The following is a 24,679-nucleotide window of genomic DNA, read 5'->3' as shown; positions in this document are numbered from 1 at the left end:
CCTTCCCACACCATCCCTGCTGCTCCCTGGCTGTCCTCCTGAGTATCCAGTCAGTGTTCATCAGAAATGATAGTGAGGGGAAGACGTGGCCAGGTCAGTTTCCAGCTCCTCCTGCTGTTCTGGGGACACCTGAGGGAGCTTAGAAAGCAGAAATGGTGTGAGGGAGGGCAGAGATCTCGGTAAGAAGCCAGAGGGAGGAGAGAGGATGCCTAATCTGGTGACAGGGACTGGGGTTCCTGCAGACCAGGGTTTGGCCACCACTAGAGGCTGCTCAAGGACTTTCCATCAGCCCGGGCTGCCCACCAGCTCCCAATCCCAGATTCAGTGCACCCAAAGGCTCAGACTCTCCAGGAAGGAGCAGCACTGGTGTTCATTGATTGCCTGCTCTGGCCACTGCTGCATTATCTCACGCATCTCTCCTCAGAGAGATAGCAAAGCCTGGTGGTTGACTGTGGCCTCCACAGCCCAACCTTCTGGGCTCAAATCCTGTCTCTGCCACTCTAACTCTGCAAGTTTGATCAAGTTACTGAATCTCTCTGCCTCTGTTTTCCCTGATGCAAAATGGGGATAATAAGAGTTCCTACCTCATAGGGTTGTTCTCAAGATCAAGTGAGTAAATACATAAAGCACTCCAGGAATAAGTCCTCTGTAACTACATTAAAGTGCTAAATCTAAATGACAAAAATCGCTCCACCTACAGCTGAGGACGGTTAAGGACCTTGGTCATCTTCTTCCTCTTCATCTTGCCTCTCCTTTTTCCCTGATGTATTGCGGGGGGGGGGGGGTGCGCGCACGCGTGTGTGTTTGACTTCCTGTGTTACTGAGAACAGTGGGGTACAAGGCAGGTCAGGGCTTTTCTTAGGTAGTGCTTTCACACTTTTTGAGGACAGCTCATAGTAAGAATGATGTTTTATAATATTACACAGAAGGGCGGGATGCAGGGGAGTGAAGAGGGCAGAAAGGGTGGTTACTCCCCCCTCAGAGTGAGGGTCCGGTCCAGCAACCTCTTTTTTGAGGGTCCCTAGACACGTGTAGCCAAAGCAGGTGCCCCCATACCCCAGGCAAATGACCCACAGCCCTCTGTGCACCTCTGCAGGTCCCTGTGATGGGGAGAGACCGCAGGGAGTAGGGTACCGCAGGCTCTTTGAGCTTTCATCCATCCCTGGACATTCTCTTCCCTGTCTGGCAGGTCTGTTCACCCACTAGCCGCCTGCTCCAGGGCATCTATCTCCTGGCCCAGCAGGGCTGACAGCTGGGTGGGTTGGCAGTGGGGAGCAGCCTGAGGGATGGCTTTCACTCTGCTTTCAGAATGCCTCCTCGGCAAGGACACCTCCAGCACGGGCATCGCTGGCCCGTGCATGCCCAGCCTGGGTATCACCTTCCAGGTCATCGCCCGGCAGGTCGTCGTCTGCCATGTCAGCCTCCATGACATCGGCTCCAATGAGAGTACACCTTGTTCAAGTCTCACCAGTGAGGGCCGTACCTATCCTGGCAACTCCTGCCAGGTCCACACCAGCTGCCAGGGCCACCAGGGAGAGCCCAGGTAAGGGGGCTCCTGCAGGGAAGGCAAGAGGAACAGGGAAGCAGTCCAATGGTGGAGGGGGGTGCAGTGGGGGGGGAATCTCCAAGTTGTCACTCTCTGCTCCTCCTCTAGCTCTTGAATAACAATGACTGGGAAGGAGGGGAGAGGTGGGCAGTGGGGGACCTGGGGAGGTGGGGGCAGAAAGGAACCATGACATGCAAACCCAAGGCAGTGGGAAATTGCAGCAAATGGGGTAGAGGATAAGAAACCAGGACCGACCAAGCAGATGTAACTTGGCAGGCTGCCCAGTCTGGGTCAAGGTGCAGATTTGGAGAGCCAGGGCTCCTGGTTAGAGACCAGGGTTCTTTCCTTGGGCTGCCCTGGGGGTCTGCCAGGGAAGCTGGGGTCTGCACTGGAGTACAGTCATGATCGTGGGCTCATCTTTGGGTAGAGGTGCAAAGAGAGAGATTCAGATCAGGCAGGCATGCCCCACCCGCAACTTCCCAAGCTGGCTTATAGACGTCAGCTAACAGGGAGACAGAGACGCCAAATGGTCCTCAGGGACTGGCTCTGCCCTTAGGGAAGCAGACTTTCTGTCCATCCCAACTTTGCCCTCCTCCTGTCCTCCTGCCCCAGCACTGCAATATAAACAGGTCTGGGGGAGCATCCCAGATTTGGGGCCCCGTCTTGCCCTTTGAAGGACCAGTGAGGCACTTTGGTGTGGAGACCTTTGGGATCAGATATATTTCTTTTCTTTTTTTTTTTTTTCGGTACGCGTGCCTCTCACTGCCGTGGCCTCTCTTGTTGCGGAGCACAGGCTCCGGACGCGCAGGCTCAGCGGCCATGGCTCACAGGCCCAGCCGCTCCGTGGCATGTGGGATCTTCCTGGACCGGGGCACGAACCCGCGTCCCCTGCATCGGCAGGCGGACTCTCAACCACTGCGCCACCAGGGAAGCCCCAGACACATTTCTTTTGAATCCCTACTCTCCCACTCACTAGCCACGTAAGCTTGAGCAAGTTATATAACATCCATGAACCTCAGTTTCCCCATCTGTAAAGTGGGCGTAATGATACCCAGCTCACACAGTTGCTGTCAGAATTAAATAAGATAACACATGCAAATGCCTAGCTGGCCCACAGTAGATGCTGTGTAAAAGGGAGCTTGGTTTCAGGCAGGGGCGGTGCCGTATTCTGGGTGGAGTGGTCCTAACAGGGCCCTCCTGGGCCAGCCTTCTTTCCTTCTCCCTCATCCATTGTGCCGGAGTCCCCTCCAACGGCCTCACCCTCCCCTACTTCTGGCCTGTTCCTAGGTGTCAACTTGCCCAAGTTCACCAAGCAGCAGGGCCTGAAGCAGCTGCTGCTCACCGGATGTGTCCTCCTGCTCATCGCCCTCGTGGTATCGCTCATCGTCCTCTGTGAGTTTAACAGAGGGAGCAGGGCTGGGCTCTGGTCACTGCGGGGTGGAGTGGGGTTCAGGGATGGGGACACACGGCAGGGAGATGAGCGGGGAACACACACTCACCGGCTGCCATGTCCACAAAGGCACACTCCTGCAAATGGCCTTGGACCATGGCACCTCCAGGCCCCTTGGAGGTGGCTGGGTTGAGAGGGTGGGAAGTCAGAGGAACCTGGCTTGGGTCCCATCTGTGTTACTTACTTGGGCGAGTAGTTAACCAGGCTGAGCTCAATTTCTGTTTCTTCAAATGAGATTACATTCATTCATTCAACTTATTATGTGCTCAGTAAAATTCCTGAAGATTTCACTGGGTTGTAAGGAATAAATGAGCTACTGGCACAATGCCTAGCACAAAATCCCACTCTAAAAAAGTTAGTTATTTAAAAAACAAACATTGATTAGGAAAAGTCCCCAGGCATTTTTAGTCAATGGGATAAAGTGTTCAGGGGTCCAGGCTCCCTCAATTCCATGCCCTCCTTTGGGAAAGATACTCAGGACGTGTCCCTGGACTCCCTGCCGGGGAGTCCACTCTGAGCCCAGCATAGTGGGAAATCTTAGGAGGGAGCAAAGGGGATCACACATCACACCACCCTGTCCTCAGGGACAGTACAGTCTCCTGGGGGATGTAGATGGAAATGATTAAGACCAAGAGGATTTGAGTGTGGCCATCAGGAAGAGAGGACAGCTGTATGGGCTGGGGTGGCAAGGGACAGCTCATAAAGGCCATGGGGCCAGATGAGGACCTAGGAGATGGGGGGGTGCATCTTGGGCAGGGCATCTGAGCAGGATGAGCAGCTGCAGGAAATGTGGGGGGGCAGATGGGCAAGTTGGCATGGAGAGAGGGAAGGGACCCACTTAACCAGAGAGAATATTCATCTGGGGACCTGAGGGCTGTCGTTTGGTTGGGCGTGGCTGGGCCACATTGTAGAGAGCTTTAAATGCCAGGCTGAGGGGTAAGGATTCTGTTAAGGAGGCAGCACGGTGGCGAAGGGCAGGGCTGTTTGAGGGAGGGGATTGCGTGGGAAGAAGTTGCACGCTGGTTAAAAGTATGGCTTTATGTTTCCTTTTCCGGTAAGTGGCTTGAGGTGACCTCTAAAAATGGTTCGCTCTTCACTTGACCCAGAAATCATGCAAGTCAAGAGGTTCAGATCTTCGTGTTCACTTTAAGAACACTCGTGAACCCGCCCAGGCCATTAAGGGTATGCATATCTGAAAAGCCACCAAGTATCTGAAGGATGTCACTTTAAAGAGGCGCTGTGTGCCATTCCGTAGTTACAATGGTGGAGTTGGTAGGTGTGCCCAGGCCAAACGGCGGGGCTGGACGCAGGGTCGGTGGCCCAGAAGCAGTGCTGAATTTTTACTGCACATGCTCAAAAATGCAGAGAGTGATGCTGATCTTAAGGGCTTAGATGTAGATTCTCTGGTCATTGAGAACATCCAGGTGAACAAAGCCCCCAAGATGCGGCGCAGGACTTACAGAGCTCGTGGTTGGATCAACCCACACATGAGCTCTCCCTGTCACACTGAGATGATCCTTACTGAAAAAGAACAGATTGTTCCTAAACCAGAAGAGGAGGTTGCCCAGAAGCAGAAGATATCTCAGAAGAAACAAAAACTTATGGCCTGGGAATAAATGCTGCAAAAAATAAATACAAATAAAAGTAAAAAAACCAAACAAACAAGGAGTATGGCTTTAGGACCAGACAGACCTGCCAAAGCATCTGGGCTCCGCCACTTAACAGCTGTGTGACCTCAGCAAGTTAATTAACTTCCCGAGCCTCAGTTTCCCCGTCTGCCTGACAATGCATGTGAAGGCGTCAGCACGGAACCTGCCGCCACGTAGCATCCATGTGAACCTCCCGCTGGGGTGCCCCACCCTGCCGCCCCCCTTCCCCACACGGGACATCTGCTCCAGTAGGAAATGACCCATGGAGCGGGGAGATGGCAACTGAGGGCAGGTGCTCAGCATGATTTCACAGCATTCCCTGACCTCTAGAATTGCCAGGGAAGTGATCTCTGAGCAGCTCTGCAGTGGGGTCAGGACTAGAGCCCCTGCCCCTGAGAGCTCTCTCTGCTACACATCAAAGTGATCCCAGGAGCCTCAGTGCCCGGGACATGGGAGAGGGAAAGACCAGGGCACAGAGAGGAGGGGGAAGTCCAAGAGGTTAGGAGGGATTGGTGTCTGGACTTGGAAGAAGCAGTCACAGAAGGCTGACCTTCACCCGGGGTGACGGAGAGCATAGTGGGACCAGTGGGATATGTGAGGGCTGAGGAACAGGCTGCAAACAAGAGGCAGGGTGAGGAGTCAGAACCCAGGGTTTCTTAGGCAACCAAGGGGAGGTGTTTCCGGGCAGGAGGGACGACGGTTCCTAGTTTGGAAAGAGATGGGTCTTAGAAGAAGTCATGAAGCTGCTTTTCACATATGGCTTGTAAAGCTGTTGGCTTTTCAGCCCAACTTGTACATTTAGGAATTGGCCACCTAGAGCTGCTCGTGGAGTGGGAAGACATTTAAAGGCATCAAGACAAGTAATGGGGCAAGAACTGAGCCAAGGGGACATCCCTTGTTTAGAGAAGAGGGAGGAGGAAGAAAATCCAGGAGCTTCTGAGGCTGGGAGGACAGCCTTTGGGAAGACAGGACGGGTAGTGGTTGCAAGTGTATGACTGAAGATGGAAATGTCTCTGCTACAACCCGCAGAGCACAGAGGCGGAGGGATGCCAGAGTGGCTCTGAGAAGGGGCCTCTGGGATGGTGGAGGAAGGGCTTTCTCTGACCACCACTCTGACCAGCACGTAGGGCAGAGGAGCTCCCAGAGCAGTAACCGTCTCCACACCTCCCTCCCTCCCTCCCTCCCTCTCTGGGTGGCTGCTCTTGAGTGCTGCCCTGCTTGCAGGAGCTTTCTGAAGCATTCCAGAGCATTCCTGAGCAGCCTTTCTCTCCCTAAAGATGGGGGACGAGACACCCAGAGTCCAGGAGGGATTGCAGATCAGTGTCTCAGAACACCCAGGGCCTTGGGCTGTTTAGTGTCAAGTCTCTCTGGGGTTGGCAGTGACCTGGCTTCTGCTTCATTTTTTTCAGTCTATTTCTGGCAGGACCACATAGGGATCAAGTACAAGGAGCCGGTAGAGAGCTGCCCCAAGAAGGCTGTGCGCTGTGATGGGGTCGTGGAATGTAAGCTGAAGAGCGACGAGCTGGGCTGTGGTAAGGAGGCCGGCTGTGTGTGTGTGTGTGTGTGTGTGTGTGTGTGTGTGTGTGCGCGCGCGCGCGCGCGCATGTACTCTGGGGACTGCAAACTGGGTATCAGCTCAAATGGGAGGCAATGGACAGAGACTCAGAAGATCTGGGTTCTAGTTACAGTAGGCTGGGGTTTGGAACCTGGCTTTGAGTGCTATGTGACTTGGGTTAATCACTTACCTTCTCTGGGCTTCAGTTTCCTAACTTGGAAAATGAGTGGATTGGACAAGATTAGTGGTTCTCAGATACAATCTGACAGCTCGCAGCTACCAGACTGAACCAAGCAGGGCTGCTCTGGCTGGAGGCAGGTGTGGGGTCCAGAGCTCTGTCCATGTGCCCAGCAGGTGACCTCTGACCTGCCACCCCTATGGTTTCATGAAGGTCAGTTTGTAAATGAAGGCTTTCATGAGCGCACAAGATCTCTGAGCACTGGTCCCCAGTGGTTCTTACTTGTGTTGTCCATGCACAGCCCTAATGTGGGTGTCTGGGGGTGCACATTTGGCCCTTTCCACCTGTGTGTATATGTGTGTCCTTGCCCGTGACCACATCCATCTGGGATCGAGCCTGTCTAGCGAGCACTCGGTTGGATCATCACTCCCCTTATCCCTCTCTTATTTGGGCACGTCACTGCCCTCTTGGGGTGATAGCTCCTGGCAGTGCACACCCCTTTTCCCAGTGACGGCCCGTGGGCCCTGTCGCATGGAGAGGACCGCCGCTCTGCTCCGCCCCGGCCCCTTGCCTTGGCTCTGCCCTTACTGAGCATTTGGGCTCTGAGCACTGGCTGATGATCATCCCATCCCGGGCCAAGCTCCCGGCTGTTTGCAAGGCCTCAGTGAGAAGCCTTAGGACAGGAGCATCTCAGAACCTTAGTCGGTTCATTCCTCAAGAACTTGGAGCCTCCTGGTGCTGGGGCCCTGCCTTGACCATTTTTTTTTGCCCCACAGTGAGGTTTGACTGGGACAAGTCTCTGCTTAAAGTCTACTCTGGATCCTCCCAGAAGTGGCTTCCCATTTGCAGTGACAGCTGGAATGATTTCTACTCGAAGAAGACCTGCCAGCAGCTGGGTTTCAAGAGGTAAACCTCCCCCATGAGTCCCAGCTTCAGGGGTGCCTCAGACTCTTCACGAGGGCATCTCAGGATCATTGATGGAAACTCATATTAAAAAGACTCTTGGGGACCAGGGCTGAGGTCACTAGCTCATAGCACGCTTGAATTATTCAAAGGGACAGTGGCCCGAGGAGCCCAAGTCCGGGGACAAGCTGTTTCCAGGAGGCCAAAGTAGTTATTTGCACATCTGCAGCAGGATGACGTTCCTATATGGTTTTTTGCATCAAAGCGCCCTCGTGGCCACGCTTGCATTCAGTGGTCGCGGAGGCCCTGTGAGGTGGGTAGGCGTTGGGGCAGGTCTCGTCTTCTTCTCACATCCGGGGACCAGCAACTCGGGCTGTGCAAACCCTTCGGCGGACGTTGGGCTGCGGCTTGGGCTAGAATGCATCAAACGAAGAACTGAGATGGGCAGATGTGGCTGGGCGGAGTCATTAGCATCTTTGGCTCTACAGATCTGAAACAAGAAGCTGGTACCAGCGGGGGGAGTAGGGCATGGGCTTTACCATGACCTTCCCCCTTGAGGGAGCCCCCGGTTGGCAGGCCACATAGTCACCTCCATCCTCCCTCTTGGTCTGGGTTTCAAACCAAGTAGTTTGGGGGTTCACCAATGTGTGTGAAGTTGTAGTGAGAAAGGTTTATTTAGGATCTCACTGTGGGCTCTCTGTAGAAACCCCCTAGAACACGAGGGCTTGGGGACGAGGACTTAGAACGAGTTCTCTGCCCCGGCCTCAGCCTCAGAGTTCCCATCCGTGAAAGACGACCTGGGTGATCTAGTTGGAAGACAAGAGACATCATTTATCATTGAGTTGTGTGACCTTATGCAAATGCGAACTTCCCTTAGGCTTCAATAGATAGTGTCATTTATTTAAAGAACATTCATCGAGCTTTTATTACGTCTGAGCCATTCACCCAGACAAGATCCCTGCCCTTGAACAATCTCTGGTGTGGTGTGGGCAAGAGAGGCTTCAACCAATAATCACAGCACCGTGTGATGTGTAATGGAAAGCACACACAAGGGGGAGGGTGCCTGACTGTGCCTGGAGGTCAGCAGAGCATGGAGGAGGCCCCTGCGTAGAGGGCCAGCGCCCGCAAAGGCATGCTCTCATGCAAGGGTATCCCATGTTCTAGAAACACACCAAAGGGCCATGCAGATAGCGGTCCGTGGATCACCCACAGCAGAATCACCTGGGGTGCTTGTTAAAATGCACCCTGAAATCAGAACCTCTGGGATTAGGATTTCAAACCTGCTTAACAACACCGGGGGTGATTCTTAGGCACACTGTGGTCTAAAAGCCAAACGGTTCTCAGGCTTTAACGTGCAAACCCATAACATGAGGATCTTTAAAAGGCAGAGTCTGGCTCAGCAGGTCTGGGGTGATACTGCTGCCGTCAGTCCATGGATCACAGTCTGCATCGAAAGGGGCTAGGTCAGTGTTTCTCAAACCTGAGAGCACATCAGAATCACCTGGAGAGCTTGTTAAAACGGAAAACCAGAATTCTTGATTTGGTAGGTCTGGGACAGGGCCCAAGAATTTGCATTTCTAACAAATTCCCAGGCAGTGCTAATATTGTCCCCTGGGATTGGACCACACTTTCAAAACTACTGGGTTAGTGCGTAGGGCTAGTAGGGGGCAGTGGTGGAATATGTGGGTGGGGTCTGAGATTGTTGGGTTTTAACTGCCTCTGGCCTCTGCAGCAGGGCTCACTGGGACTCTAATGTTGGCTGGGGAACCATGGGTGTGCGCCATCTCAAGGAGGTTCATTCTTCTTCTCTCTCCTCCTTTGCAGTGCTTACCGGACAGCTAAGGTGACCAATAGGAATTTTGACAGCAGTTTCTCCATCTCCAAATATAGCTCCACCTTCCAGGAGAGCATCTACAGGTGTGTGAGGTGGGCCAGGCTGTCAGCTGTGAGCAGGCGAGTGAAGGAGTGCTCTGAGTCTGGGAGCCCCTCTCCCTCGGCCTTTCTGGGACCCCACCTCCAGGAGTCCCTCGTGAATGTCAAGAGCATCTCAGAAACAGCTCTCATTCACTACCAGCCTCCTGACTTGAAAGTAGTCGAAGCTGGGTGCCCAGAGCACCTCGAGGTCAGAGGGGCCCCCAAGAGTTTACCTGGTTTCCAGAGACAATGAATAAACCTCGGGGCCGCTGGTCAGCCTGATGTTTGTACTGAAAGCTGCTGCAGGGAGGGGGCTTGGGGTGAAAAGGGGGAAACATCACTGGGGTGGGGAATGGGGAGGGAGAGCAGCAGTGGGGGGTACCAGGTGCAGGTAGTCACGGGCAGGGAGGCCCATCTGAGGAGCATGGCCATCCCCCTGGGCCTCGCTCTCTGTCATCTTTGCACTGCAGTGGCTCTTTCCCACCGCCACGGGGTGGAGGGGAGGAGTTGGGGGGTGGTGCTCCACCAGCTAGCAGTGTTTACCTTGGGGAGGGGAGAGAAGAAACCAGGCTGTGAGAGAAGTAGGCATGGGGAGGGAAGGGAGGCAATGAGCTGCCTCCTGCATGCCTGCTTTATGCTGGGTGGTTTGCATGCTGCGTTGCTGGCTGAACATTGAGCAACTGTCAGAGGAATTTTGGGTCACCTGTTTAGCTGGGGAAAGATGCTGGGACAGTGAAATCATGAGTTCAAAGGACATGGACCTAGCCAATATGTGCAATCTGCCACAGAAAAACTGAGAGGTTGGGAGAAGAGTGGGCATGGCTTGCACTAAGCCATCCCCATTCCTGCAGAAAGCACTGGAAGGGTCTGTCCCACTGGGAGGGAGAAAGGTCAGAATCTCCATCTTCAAGTGGGGTTTATCCCAGGAATGCAAGGATTCTTCAATATATGCAAATCAATCAATGCGATACACCATATTAACAAACTGAAAGATAAAAACCATATGATAATCTCAATAGATGCAGAAAAAACTTTTGACAAAATTCAACACCCATTTATGATAAAAATTCTCCAGAAAGTAGGCATAGAGGGAACTTACCTCAACATAATAGAGGCCATATATGACAAACCCGCAGCCAACATCATTCTCAATGGTGGAAAACCTGAAACCATTTCCTCTAAAATCAGGAACAAGACAAGGATGCCCACTCTCACCACTATTATTCAACATAGTTTTGGAAGTTTTAGCCACAGCAACAGAGAAGAAAAAGAAATAAAAGGAATATGAATTGGAAAAGAAGAAGTAAAGCTGTCACTGTCTGCAGATGACATGATACTACATATAGAGAATCCTAAAGATGTTACCACAAAACTACTAGAGCTAATCAATGAATTTGGTAAAGTAGCAGGATACAAAATTAATGCACAGAAATCTCTTGCATTCCTATACACTAATGATGAAAAATCTGAAAGAGATATTAAGGAAACACTCCCATTTACCATTGCAACAAAAAGAATAAAATACCTAGGAATAAACCTACTTAAGAGGACAAAAGACCTGTATGCAGAAAACTATAAGACACTGAGGAAAGACATTAAAGATGATACCAACAGATGGGGAGATATACCATGTTCTTGGATTGGAAGAATCAACATTGTGAAAATGACTCTACTACCCAAAGCAATCTACAGATTCAATGCAATCCCTATCAAACTACCACTGGCTTTTTTCACAGAACTAGAACAAAAAATTTCACCATTTGTATGTAAACACAAAAGACCCTGAATAGCCAAAGCAATCTGGAGAAAGAAAAATGGAGCTGGAGGAGTCAGGCTCCCAGACTTCAGACTATACTACAAAGCTACAGTAATCAAGACAATATGGTACTGGCACAAAAACAGAAATATAACTCAGTGGAACAGGATAGAAAGCCCAGAGATAAACTCACGCACATATGGTCACCTTATCTTTGATAAAGGAGGCAAGAATATACAATGGAGAAAAGACAGCCTCTTCAATAAGTGGTGCTGGGAAAACTGGACAGCTACATTAAAAGAATGAAATTAGAACACGTCCTAACACCATACACAAAAATAAACTCAAAATGGATTAAAGACCCAAATGTAAGGCCAGACGCTATAAAACTCTTAGAGGAAAACATAGGCAGAACAGTCTATGACATAAATCACAGCGAGATCCTTTTTGACCCACCTCCTAGAGAAATGGAAATAAAAACAAAAATAAACAAATGTGACCTAATAAAACAAAAGCTTTTGCACAGCAAAGGAAACCATAAACAAGACGAAAAGACAACCCTAAGAATGGAAGAAAATAGTTGCAAATGAAGCAACTGACAAAGGATTAATCTCCAAAATACACAAGCAGCTCATGTAGCTCAATAGCAAAAAAACAAACAACCCAATCCAAAAATGGGATCTAAATAGACATTTCTCCAAAGAAGTTATACAGATTGTCAACAAACACATGAAAGGATGCTCAACATCAGTAATCATTAAAGAAATGCAAATCAAAACCACAATGAGGTATCATCTCACACCGTCAGAATGGCCATCATCAAAAAATCTGCAAACAATAAATGCTGGAGAGGGTGTGGAGAAAAGGGAACCCTCTTGCACTGTTGGTGGGAATGTAAATTGATACAGCTACTATGGAGAACAGTATGGAGGTTTCTTAAAAAACTAAAAATAGAACTACCATATGACCCAGCAATCCCACTACTGGGCATATACCCTGAGAAAACCATAATTCAAAAAGAGACATGTACCACAAGTTTCATTGCAGCACTATTTACAATAGCCAGGACATGGAAGCACCCTAAGTGTCCATCAACAGATGGATGGATAAAGAAGATGTGGCACATATATAAATGGAATATTACTCAGCCATAAAAAGAAACAGAATTGAGTTATTTGTAGTGAGGTGGATGGACCTAGAGTCTGTCATACAGAGTGAAGTAAGTCAGAAAGAGAAAAATAAATACCATATGCTAACACATATATACAGAAAAAAAAAAAGGTTCTGATGAACCTAGGGGCAGGACAGGAATAAAGACGCAGACATAGAGAATGGACTTGAGGACATGGGGAGGGGGAAGGGAAAGCTGGGAGGAAGTGAGAGAGTAGCATTCACATATATACACTACCAAATGTAAAATAGATAGCTAGTGGGAAGCAGCTGCATAGCACAGGGAGATCAGCTGGATGCTTTGTGACCACCTAGTGGGGTGGGATAGGGAGTGTGGGAGGGAGATGCAAGAGGGAGGGGATGGGGGATATATGTATACGTATAGCTGATTCACTTTGTTATACAGCAGAAACTAACACAACATTGTAAAGCAATTATACTCCAATAAAGATGTTACCAAAAAAAAAAAAAAAAAAAAGAAGAAGAAGAAGAAAAGAATCTCCATATTCTTGTGCAGAGGGAATAGGATGAGACTTAGCAGGAGCCAATCACGGAAGGCTTCCTGGAGGAGGCAGCTAATGTGCCCTTTTCTCATCTTCTGTGTTTCCTCCTGCAGGTCTGAATGCCCTTCCCAGCAGTATGTGACTCTCCAGTGTCCCCGTAAGAAGATGCCCTTTCTCCTGGATAGTGGCCTGTGTGGGGTGGGAGTCAGGGGGCGGAAGGGTGGGGTCCCTATGAGGGAGAGGGCCAGCCCTGGGTGTCCAAGCCAGGAAGAGGGGCTGGAGCAGCAGGCCTGCTTCAGGGCCAGGGTCCCTGTAAGGCACCTGGATGGATATTCTCAGGGTAGCATTTCCCCTTCTCCTGACTCTGCTTAGCCCAGCAACCTCGCCATTCAAGTCTCCTGGATTCTGGGCAGAGGACAGAGGACTGGGAGAGCACGTCAGGGCCAGCTTAAAGCTCTGCTATCAATAGACGTGGAGCTAGATCCAGAGCCAACATTTACGGAGCACACTGGATGCCAAGGCACTGCGCCTATGGCTTTACAAACGTGATTACATTTAACTCTCACGAGGCAGGTGCCATTATTTTCCGCTTACTGAAAAGAGACTGAAACGTTTGCCTTACTTAAGGTCAGACTGCTGGTAGGTAAGGAGCTGGTATTGGACCTTGGGTCTGACCCCAAAGCCCAAACTGTTAACCGGTCCATGAGTGCTGTGTTCTCATGATGACCAGGTGAGGTGCTCCCCTAAGCAGGCGGGCACAGGGCTGTGGATGGAGCCCCCTCAGACCACTGCGGGCTCTTCACTCTCCCCTTCTTCAGAGAAAGAACACACAGGTGAACAAACTCTGTCCCTGATTTCGGGGGGAGGACTCACTCCAGAAAATGTTTGGAAATGTTTGCTTGGGGTGCAGGGTCCCCAACAGCACGAAATGACCCACTGAGGAAACATGCGGGCACTAACTACCTGTGCACCACGGGAAGGGCTTTTCTCCTCTGTTTTGAAACGATCCGCATCACAGTGCTTAGCAATTCAGGGTCATGTTAGACACTTGGTCTGCTTGCGCGAGCTCCTGACAGCAGCCCTGGGATTCACCGTTGTGATCCTAATGCCTGGCACAGTGCCCAAAACATGAGGTATTCAGGAAGCATTTATCGAATTAATGGAAGAATGAATGAGTGGGAGGAAAGAGGATGTTTCCTAGGACCAAGCTACCCACTGGATGATCCCAGAAAGCTAACCCACCATGTGGGAGCTCTGTGTGGGCAGGAAGCAGCTGTGCCTCATCAGATCAAGTGAGCAGAGCGGCCTCCGTGGGTGGGTGGTACCCTCAGGATGCGGCTGCCTGAGATTCCCTGGGCCTGGGAGCATGGTAGCAGCTCTGAGAAAAGCTTGGGTTCATACTAGTTCATCTCTTCTGCTTCTCCCCAGACTGTGGACTGAGGGCCATGACCGGGCGGATCGTGGGAGGGGCGCTGGCCCCAGAGAGCAAGTGGCCTTGGCAAGTTAGTCTGCAGTACGCCCACACCCACATTTGTGGGGGCACGCTGATCGACGCCCAGTGGGTTCTCACCGCCGCCCACTGCTTCTTCATGTAAGTGCCCAAGGGGGCAGTGGTGCGACACCGCTGAGGGTCGGGGACACCAGCAAGGGCTGAGGGCAGACTGACTTCTCTCTGTGGAGGACGGCTTTGTTTGTAAGCCTGGCCCCTGTGGGCTGGGCCGCTCGTGTGTGGAGAGGACCATGATCTGCCATTGGTATCTGGTCCTGGGACTGAGTTGGGATTACTTGTTCTGAGCCAGTACAGAGTGAGAAAATACGATTGGTGGCTCCAAGGAAGAGAGAGAGGCAGGTAGAAGGAAGGACTCGTGAGCCTGCCATAAAGAACAGGGTGAAATAAAGAGGTTTGGGACTTGTTGCTGCTTCCAGAAACTGGAAGTTAGAGGGGAGGAGCCCAAGACATCAGGAATGCTGTGCCAGGAATTGAGGGATGGGGATTGTGGGAAGGGAAGTGCAGTCAGCCTCTGACAGTCCCCAGCCAGGCCTGTCCTTTGAGCTGGTGGACAGGAAAGGGCTCGGAGACGAGGCCTCAGGGACACTGGCTTCCCCAGTAACGAGGCTTCAGTGGGTTACTTTGTCCTGTCGAAAGCTCCATTTCTGCTGAGGCTACTACCACTGAGATGTGTCCCACCCACCTTATTTGATCCTTGGTGGTGCCCAGAGGAGACAGTGGGGCCAGTGGTCCCAGAAGTCTTACTCATCCCTCCCGTTTTCTATTGCAAGGTACAGAACCGCCAGCTCAGAGCGGTTGTTTGGAAGTAGGGGATTGCCCTAGATCCCTGGGCTAAGATAGGGAGCTCCCTCCAGAGGTCATTTCATCCATTCTCCGGCCTCCAGCGGTTCTCCGGCCTCCAGCGGTGCTCTGGCCGCAGCTCCCTGTGTGCAGCAGATGCCGCCAGAGGGCTCTGCCAGGTGGTAACTGGCCCTTGCTCTCTGTGGCTCTGGCAGGACCCCAGAGAAGATCCTGGAGGACTGGAAGGTGTACGTGGGCACCAACAACCTGCACCAGCTGCCCGAGGGAGCCTCCATTGCCCAGATCATTATCCACAGCAACTACACAGACAACCAGGACGACTATGACATCGCCCTCATGCGGCTCTCCGAGCCCCTGACTCTGACCAGTGAGTGAATCCATGCCTGTAACACCCCACCCTGCTCATCCAGTAGCCCTGGGGCCCAGCCTTTACACAGCATCCACTGACCCATCCCAGGGTCCAGAGCTTCAGCATGGTGGATGTCAAAGATTTTTAGAGATCATTTAGTGGAACACCTCTGTCTTACAGTTAGGGGACCTGAGACCCAGAGGTTGGAAACAAACTTGCCCCAGTGACACATCTGACATTGCAATTTGGTGACAGAGCCAGGGTTTGGATTCTGGCCTTCATCCAGATAAACGGATCGAATTGTTTCACTGGTATATCGAGCACTTAACAGAGACCAGACACTGTGGTAGGCATTTTACATCTACAATTTCATTTACTCTTCACAACCTGTCCTGTGCAGCAGGTACTATTATTAGCTTCATTTTACATTTGAGAAGAGGAGCTTTAGAGAGAGAGAGAATTCCCTGAGGCCACGCAGTAATAAGTGGCAGCTCCAAGACTGGGTCCACTTGGGTCTGGCTCCTAAGCAATGCTCTACCCACGCTGCTCTCTGCTGACAAATTGCCAACACCAAAGTTGAGAACACAAGAAAAGTACCTATACATCCAAACATCTAACCGCCGTGAGAGCTGAGGTTGGAGCTCAGGACCAAATGGGGCTGCAGGAAGGAAATGCTACTGAAGTTCTCAGGAGATCAGAGTTTTTCTTCATTACTTCACCCACCCATTTGTTCACGCATCAAATACTATGTGTCTACTACATAGCGGCTCTGCAGTTCCATTGCAAAGAGAACAAAACAGATGACACACACAAACAGACACTTAGAAGCTAGTGATGTGATGTCGGGGGCACCCCGGAGAGCCATGGGGGCACAGATTCGGGCACCTAATCAGTCTTGGCAGGCTACAGAGGCTTCTGGAAGCCTTGGAGGGCTCTCTGGTTAGTCCAGCCTCTCTGGTGCTCTGGGCCTGTGAGCGGGCCTTTGCCGGCACATGAATTACAGAGGCGGTGTTGGTCCTGAGTCCCAGCGGTTAGCTCATCACAGCGGTGTGCGGGGGAGAACCCAACCCCAGCGCAGGACTGGGTTGGGTGGAGCTGGCCCAGAGCCCAGCCCGGCAGAAGCCAAGCCCACCACCCGCCACAGGCGAGCCCTCTCAGCCCTTCTCCTGCCCTTCCTAGCCTTGTCTGTGGAGCCTGGGACGGTGAGATGGGGGTGCCGTGCTGCCCCTGCCCTGCCCCTCATGCACACATAAAAGGGGGAAGGCCGTCTGAAGGACCAGAACAGGCCTTCCCAACCTTGTAAAACCCAGACTTCATTTGGCTAACCGTCCAGATCTTACCTGCCATCACCCCAAACCCCCTGAATATTATTTGGAATTCCAAATAGAATTAATTTGTAAAACTAAATTAAAGCTATTCTAGCACTACCTCTGCTTTTCAGACTGCAGCAGTCCCTCTCTAGACTCTGATAGCCGCTCCTACCCCCTCCCACTCTCCTGGGAAGGAAGAATATCTCTAGGCTGAGACAGTCACAGCTTAGATTTATGTAGTCCTGTGGTCAGACCATGTGCACTGATTTTTGGTTTAGAGATCAGGGCACATTTTCTTAAACTGTCTGGTAGGCTGAGCACTTTGAAGTCACAGTACTAGCTGAGAAAACTAGTGAAGGCTCACTGATACATTTAATTACCCCATAAAAAGAGTAGAATATATAATAGTGTTACATGTTTTTAAGACTGCATGTCTCTAAAATGGGCACATACTATTTTAAGAAGTCATGTTTTGTGTTTTTGGTTAATAATTGATGCCATCCCTTCATTTATTTTTTGTTTGTTTACTCTCTAGCAGCGAAATGTGTTAGACTCCCAATTTACAGGAGAAAAATTTTACATTCATTCTCCCTCCCTCTGTCTTTCTCCTCCCTCCTTCCCTCTCTCCCCTCCCTCCCCCCTGCCCTTCCTCCCCTCCCTCCCTCCCTTCCTTCCTTCTTTCCTTTCTTCCTTCCTATGAGCACTTTCTATGTGGCAGGCACTGTTTTAGGCACGGGAAGCTGCAGTGAGCATAACAATCGTGAACACTGCAAACATTCTATCAACTCTTTTCTTCTTGCAAAATTGGTCGATGCTCTAGTCCTCATGGGAACACTGGTCCTCAGAGGGAGCTTATAAACTGATGCATAACAGCACCTTCTATATGATTCTGAGTGTGGGAGCAAGGGAGCAGCAGTTTCGTGGCCTGTGCCTTTAGGGATGCACTTTCCCCACTTGGAGAGGTTGTCTCACCATGGAGAGAGAGGCTCGGGCCCTGGCCAACCAGGGGTGCCCTCCCCAGACCAGGCAGGACACACACCTGAGACGTCATGGCAGTAATACCTGGGATATAGCCTGCACTGCTCCTTGCTCTGAGGGACAGGCGTGGAAGAGGCTCAGCCAGGACAGCGACTCTTGAAGAGAGAGACCCTCAGCCACCCAGTATCAGCTTGGCACACGGGAGCTTCCAAGACATATGCACCTGCCCACATGTCACCCACTGAAAAATCAGAATGTCTGGGGGACTCTGACGGCACCTAAAGGCTGGAGGGTCAAGATAAAGTGATTGAGTTTCTTGCCTGGTCCATTCAAGGCCCTGAAAGATTCAGAAGCACTCTGGGAGGAAGGAGGAGGTCCTGGGACATTGGTACTCCTGTCCCTCCACACACCCCCCAAAACCTCCAGCCTTGTCCCTTCACTGATGTCTTGTGGTCTTGTCACAGCACATGTCCACCCTGCCTGCCTCCCCATGCATGGACAGACCTTCAGCCTCAATGAGACCTGCTGGGTCACAGGCTTCGGCAAGACCAAGGAGACAGATGGTGAGAGGCAGATACTAGAGTGTGTGTGTGTGTGTGTGTGTATACATATGTTTCTGTGTAGAGTGTGGGGGGGTGATACGTCAGGGCATAGAGATGAGGGTCTACCTAGATGAGGGTTTGGAGATATAGATTCATGGGCCTTGGTGTGAATGTGTGTGTATATACACCTGCGTATACATCAAAGCAGTTGCTGTGACAATGCCCCAGCCAAGAACACAAGGAAAACCCCTGTCTTTGAAAGACCTGGGTTCATTGCTCATTGAATGGAGGGAGAACTCACACCAGGGAGAGCCGTGGGGCATCTCGACAAGAGGGTGTCAGAAAGGACTTACAGTACTCAGGTGCTTTGAAGGGGGTTCAAAGAAGTGAAGTATTTCTCTAGATTGGTTGCTTGTAGGAAGCAGGGATGATCCTGTGAGTGGATATCTTAATAATCTCAGTTAGAAAGAGTTAATAGACTGCGTCTAAAGCTGTAGTGGGTGAAGAAGCAGCAGCTGCTCATTCTGGCTGGGACAGGGGGCTATTTGGTCCTTTCGTGGTTTGACCTACCTTGTGTTTCGTCTGTGCTGAAACAAGGCTAGGAAGCGGTTTGGTTTTCTCTCCCTTCATCATGATCGCAGGGTGGTCGTGTCTGGTGTCCGGTCTGTAAGATCATGTATACTGGGCAGGAAGGCACGGCAGTCAGCTGGCCTTGCCAGGAGAGTCGTGAGCTTGTGGCTGCCGCAGGTGTCAGGGTCCGCTCGTGGGATGGAGCGGTGACTGGCCAGGAGCAGCCTCGTTTCGATCTTGGCCCTGTGACTGACTCGCTGGGTGACCGTGGGCAAGTCCTTCCTCAGCCCTAAATTTCTGCTTCTGTAAATGGATTCATCACACCTGCGCTCCTCAGAGCACGTGATTACCAGAAACAAATGATCTATTTGACGCTGCTTTGGATACAGAAAGGCATTGTGCAGCATGTAAGGCAGCCCGATAGGCCTGTGAGTTTGTCTGTGTACGTGCGTCTCTGTTACGTGTAGTGAGTTGAGTCTGGTGTGAGGGCGTATGTGCCCATACATCCTGGGTAGCCTACCATGGGAATGGTGCCCTCCACGCCCGGGAGGCTGCCTGCTGGTCTGGGCTGTGGGGTGGGGCAGCTGGAAGGCCACAAAGCCTCCCGGAGTCTCACTCCCTTCCCGTCTTCTCTCTCCTCCACTGCACTGAAGAGAGGACATCCCCCTTCCTCCGAGAGGTGCAGGTCAACCTCATCGACTTCAAGAAGTGTAACAACCAGTTGGTCTACAGCAACTACCTCACCCCGAGGATGATGTGTGCGGGGGACCTGCGGGGAGGGAGAGATTCCTGCCAGGTGAGGCTGCTCCCGCGTGGGGCTCAGGCCCTGGGACCCCAAGGGAAGGGAGGAAGGCTGAGGTTTGGGGGTCGGAGGGAGAGTCAGATGCCCACCGTTTCCTGCCCAAGGACCGCCTCTCTCACCCTGCTGATGCGCGTGAACTCCCCTGTAGGGAGACAGCGGGGGGCCCCTGGTCTGCGAGCAGGACCACCACTGGTACCTGGCAGGAGTCACCAGCTGGGGCGTGGGCTGTGGCCAGAGAAACAAACCCGGCGTGTACACCAAAGTGACGGAAGTCCTCCACTGGATATACAGCAAGATGGAGGTGAGAGCCCTGCAGGGTGTGTGCGCCCAGCAGGCGGGGACTCCCAAAGGTGGGGTGCCTGGAAGAGGACCCAGCCTTTCGCCAGGGTCTCGGCGAGGTCCCCTTGCCTTTGGGGATGTTCAGAATGACCAGGACAGGACAGGAGTCAAATGTTGGGCCGACCCCAGCTGCCTGTGCTTCTTCCGCACCTTTTCTTCTGGCAAAACAGAGCTCAGAGGGTTGGAAAGTGGTGGGTCTAGGCTGGGTACCAGCCCCAGCATCACTGTCCTCTGCCCAGTGATGGCCACGTCGTGAGCCCACACACAGACAGGAGGAGGCCTCCCCTTCTTGGCAGGAGGTGGGTCTCCCGGGAAACTGGGCATCAGGAAATGGAGGTCTACCCCCCACCTCTGTGGACCCAGTCCAGCCCCTACCTTCCCTGGGCCTGCGTCCTAGCTGTAGAGCCAGGGATGTTATACCGACCCTTCCCTTCTCTGCCCAGGCAGTGAGGGCTCAGGTGGGGATGGAAAGGCTTCTCTGGAAATCCAGTGGGGCGGGTCCTGTTCCCATCTTTTTCCCTGGGCTGCCCCTCTTCTCTGAGGGGCAGTGCCCGACGACAGCTGGGTTGAATTTTAGGCTCTGAGACCCCACCTTCAGCTTTCCGTGTTCCAGCCACACCCTGCCCACCTGCACCCTGTTCTCCCTCTCTCCTCAGAGTGAGACGCGCTTCCAGAAAGCCTAAGTCCGGCTCCACCGCGCGGTACTGGCTGCTGTAAAGACTCTGGCCAACGTGACCGGGCCATAGGCACCATCACCTGGGCTAAAGGCCACCAGACACCATCGTTACTGCCACCTCCACTGCCTGCTGCCTCTGTGAATACACATGTGTGTGTGCATGGGCACACGTGTGTGTCACTGCTTTCCCAAGGTCTTCAGAAACCAGGAGAGCTGTCAGCTCTTCTCAAACTCCAGGCTGGAAATCACCTGAAGATAACTGTTTGGACACCATGGAGGTTCCCACAGGGGTGACCATAATGGATGGAGGAGGTGGACCCCAGGGAAGGGCCTGGAAGGTCACATCAGGAATTCCTACTTCTCTGACCCTAAGTTGGAGACTAGTCCAGAATGGGCTGCCCCCCTACCCCCCACAGTGGCCCAGCCGTCACTGCCGTCAAGGGCCAGTAATAGGTTTCATAGAGTGCCGGGACCATCCCTAGCGGGAAGACATTCCTGCTGACCTTCTGCGTGGCCTCTCCCCTCTCAGCCCTCCTGCTGGGGCCGTGCCGTGGCTGTCCCCGCTGACAACTCAGGACAGGGCTCACTGTCCTCGTTTGGTCACAGGCTGTTGGAGGCAAATTTCATTTCATTTTATTTTTATATTCAAGAAATAGAAGTAGGGCTTCCCTGGTGGCGCAGTGGTTGAGAGTCCGCCTGCTGATGCAGGGGACACGGGTTCGTGCCCCGGTCTGGGAAGATCCCACATGCCGCGTAGCGGCTGGGCCCGTGAGCCGTGGCCGCTGAGCCTGCGTGTCTGGAGCCTGTGCTCCACAATGGGAGAGGCCACAACAGTGAGAGGCCCCCGTACGGCAAAAAAAAAAAAAAGAAAAAAGAAATAGAAGTAGATGTATTTTTTAAAATTCTCCACAAATCCCAGGAGAAAAAGAATCTAAAAGAAAAAAGAGTGGGTGTATGTACATGTATAACTGAATCACTGCTGTGCACCTGAAACTAACACAACATTGTAAGTCAACGATCCTCCAATAAAAATTTAAAAAAAAATTCCAGGAGCCAAGAGAGCTAACATCAATCACCTCAGGAACTCAGAGGCACTCCTGGAAGCTGTGCCCCTCTGGAGTCCCACAGAATGCTCCTGCCCTCGAGGGGCCCTTTGAGATACTCAGGGAAGCAAATCCTCACTTGGGCTGGCGGGTAAATCCTTCCTAAAGAGAACCACAACTGTTGCTGCATCCAACGGCTGCAGGAGCATGAAGGAACCGACGCTGCTTCTCTGTTGGCCCCAGAGCCTGGGAAAATCCAGGTGGATGGGCATCTCTGGTACCCAGGGCTGTCCTGGGACTTTGGAATTTCTTCTCAGCTTCCGCCATCTTTCACCTTCTCAGAGACATAGTGTTGCCATGAAAACTGCCTTGGAGAGAAAGCTGGCTCTGTCCCCAGGCCCTCCAAACAGCTTTTCTGAAGGTTCCGAGTTGCCCCTCCTGCAGGGCATCAGTGCGTCTAGCCCCCACACCAGCTGAAGTCCTGGACCTTCCCCATCCTTTTCCCTGGGGCACCCGATCCTCCCGCAATCCCATTCCCCTACCATCTTTGGGCCTGTCTGGTAGTGCTATGACTCCCATCGGCAGAGTCCGAGCAGATCAGTCCGGCCCAGCCCAGGCAGGCGGCTGCTCGGGGGATACACTGTTCTGGAAAGGCAGTTGGAATTGGCTAGCGTTCACTGGGCAGGGTCTGAGGGGGCTGGTGACGTGTTATCACAGCTGGGGGTGTTTAGGGGATGGCAACATTCACATCCACAGCACCCCTAGCAGTGGTTTTCAGCAATAAAAGTTGCGTGACCTGAAAAATGTGTCACTGGATATTTTCATGGTACCCTAGGTAGAAAACTGAGATTGTCCACCCAAGTGCCCAGACATCCTCAGTTTTTGTTCTTAGTTTTGGTTCTTCAACTTTGGGTTCTGCTCATTTAATCATACATTCATTCACCCCCCATATAGGTGCCTGCTCTGTACCAGGAACTTGCGCCAGGCCCAGGTGGTACAAAACCCTCAATGGTCCTCAGGAAGTCATGGTCGTGACCCAGTGTGATAGAAGCTGTGATTCAGTGTGGACACCGTGCTTGGAACACAGCCAGTAGCTGCACCTAGAGAAGTCAGGGAAGGCTTCATAGATGAGGTGAGATTTGAAATGAGTCTTAATAGAGTAGGAGAGTCTTCACCAAGCAGCTGGGGTGGGGCAAGAGCAGGCCAGTGCCTGTTCTGTTTCCCTCTTTGCTCTTTCTCTGACTTTGCCAGCTCAGCAAAAGGCATGTTTACAAAGAAGCCCCAGGGCTTACTCAACTGTTTCCAGGAGAATTGGATGGGCTGTCCCACTGGCCTCTTCTGAAAGATCTAGCCCTTCTTGCTCTGCACTTACTTTTCCTGCGTTTAATATCAATATATTGACCTCACACATTATGATCCCACGATGAATTCCCAGCACCCTGAACACACACGCGTGCCTCTAGCCATGAGCACAGACTTCTCCAGTCCTGTGCCCATGGTCCTGGCCTTTGGACACCCCAAGATTGTTTAACCTCGCCTGTCAACGCCAGGGGAAATCCTTCCTCCAATTATTTTCTTGCTCCGTCTGCACGAGAAAACATGGGGCGGGGGCAGGTGCCAGGCTTACTGTATTTAGCAGTAGGGGCAACACAACTGCTGTCACAGATCCCCAAATTTCCCACAATCTCAGTGGCTTGACCCAGTCCAAGTTTATTTCTCATCTACCTAACAGTCCAGTGAGGGTGTCTGGCCCATGGGAGGCTTTCTTCCACATGATTTTTCAGGGGCTCAGATTCTTTCAGCCTAGTGACTTTGTCATCTGCTTCCAGCCGGTGGACAGAGGAAAGAAAAGATGAAGAAAGCATACCCACTTCTTAAATGCTCTGGCTCAGAAGTGATACATGTCATTTTCACTCATGTTTTATGGGTGCCAACATATCACATGGCACCACCTAGATCAAGTGGGAAAGGCACTAAGAAAGTCAGTCCCTGGGCAGTTCCCATGCAAGAATAAACACCTGTTTGGGAAGATAACCAGCCATCTCTGCCCCCCCAGAGGAAGCTGGTCATATCCCAGAAACCAGGCCTTGGGGCAGAAAGTTAGGGCTTAGGCCATTACTGTTCCTTTTTCCTTAGGAACCAGACCCTTTCTCTCCTCTCTTGGCTTCCTAGGGCAGAACTTGATTTGCTGGGGTGCAGAGGTGTGTGTGTCAGGGAGAGGTAAGAGAAAAAGCAGTATCTTTATGGGAAGAGAAAAATATTCCTTAAGCCCAGGACATCTATAGAGGCTATAAAAATCATGGTGGGTGGGTGATGGGATTTCCCACCTTGATCCAGAATCTCCAGGGAGATGGGGGTGTGTACTGAGGGGAAGTTTTGCTGGTGACACTGTCCTATGGTCCCTGGGTCCCAGGCATCTCCAGGTTCCAGTCAAACTCTCTGGCTTTGTCAGATCTGTCGACGGCTGAATTTTCCTGGAATTTCCCTGGTGATAGAGGGAGGGTCAAGCGAGTGCATTAGGGGTGGGACAGGTGATGATGGCTCTTTGGAGAAGGAGCCAGTTTCAGCCTTGCTGCCCATCCAGCTGCCTCTGGGGTTTGGTCAGATTCCCAAGACCTATTGTTTTCCATAATTGCTTAGCCGATGTCCTGATGCAGTTGGGAGGACATTGAGAGATGCACATGGAGAGAGCTCCTCGTAATGATAATGAAGAGGATAATGACAATAATAGCTAGCCTTTGCTGAACGTTTGCTATGTGCCAGATGCTGTGCTGAACACCTGATGTGTATTATCTTCTGTGAGCACGAAGTAGGCATTGTTATTATCTCTATTTTACAGATGAGGAAACAAGGCCAAGAGAACTGGAATAAGCTTCCCCCAAACTAACAACTACTAAATGGCAGAGCTGGACTTTGAATCCAGGCTGTCCGATTTTAAAAGCTGCTTTAAAGGCATGTGGAGGCTTCCTAGCTGCCGCCTCGTGGGGTCTGCCATCTGGCTCTGTGGCTCTTTCTGTTCTCCACCAGGCCTGTGCTGTAGGAGGGGCTAAGTGGGACAACCCCCCAGAGGAGGATGGGCATATCCCTCAGAGTGTCACATGACCAGAGCCTTAGACCATGCAGCTTCTAGAACCT

At 51.8% G+C, this 24,679-nt stretch overlaps 1 protein-coding gene across 2 annotated transcripts in view; it reads left to right on the top strand.

Annotated features, from left to right (window-relative positions):
* TMPRSS13 (transmembrane serine protease 13) overlaps positions 1–21,536 on the top strand; it is a 33,282-nt gene extending 11,746 nt beyond the window's left edge. For both annotated transcript variants that reach the window (XM_067039021.1, XM_059068940.2), the window contains 12 exons: positions 1,309–1,543; positions 2,834–2,938; positions 6,055–6,177; positions 7,155–7,284; positions 9,106–9,198; positions 12,738–12,781; positions 14,053–14,215; positions 15,130–15,302; positions 18,037–18,135; positions 19,338–19,480; positions 19,635–19,787; positions 20,482–21,536. In XM_067039021.1, coding sequence (XP_066895122.1) covers positions 1,309–1,543; positions 2,834–2,938; positions 6,055–6,177; positions 7,155–7,284; positions 9,106–9,198; positions 12,738–12,781; positions 14,053–14,215; positions 15,130–15,302; positions 18,037–18,135; positions 19,338–19,480; positions 19,635–19,787; positions 20,482–20,508 — 1,488 coding nt within the window. In that variant the 3' untranslated portion in view covers positions 20,509–21,536. The remainder of the gene's footprint in view (positions 1–1,308; positions 1,544–2,833; positions 2,939–6,054; positions 6,178–7,154; positions 7,285–9,105; positions 9,199–12,737; positions 12,782–14,052; positions 14,216–15,129; positions 15,303–18,036; positions 18,136–19,337; positions 19,481–19,634; positions 19,788–20,481) is intronic.
* The last annotated feature ends 3,143 nt before the right edge of the window (positions 21,537–24,679 follow it).

The sequence above is a fragment of the Kogia breviceps genome, chromosome 7 (assembly GCF_026419965.1).
Source record: "Kogia breviceps isolate mKogBre1 chromosome 7, mKogBre1 haplotype 1, whole genome shotgun sequence".
Taxonomy (NCBI): domain Eukaryota; kingdom Metazoa; phylum Chordata; class Mammalia; order Artiodactyla; family Physeteridae; genus Kogia; species Kogia breviceps.
This window is presented reverse-complemented; position numbering and strand designations above follow the sequence as displayed.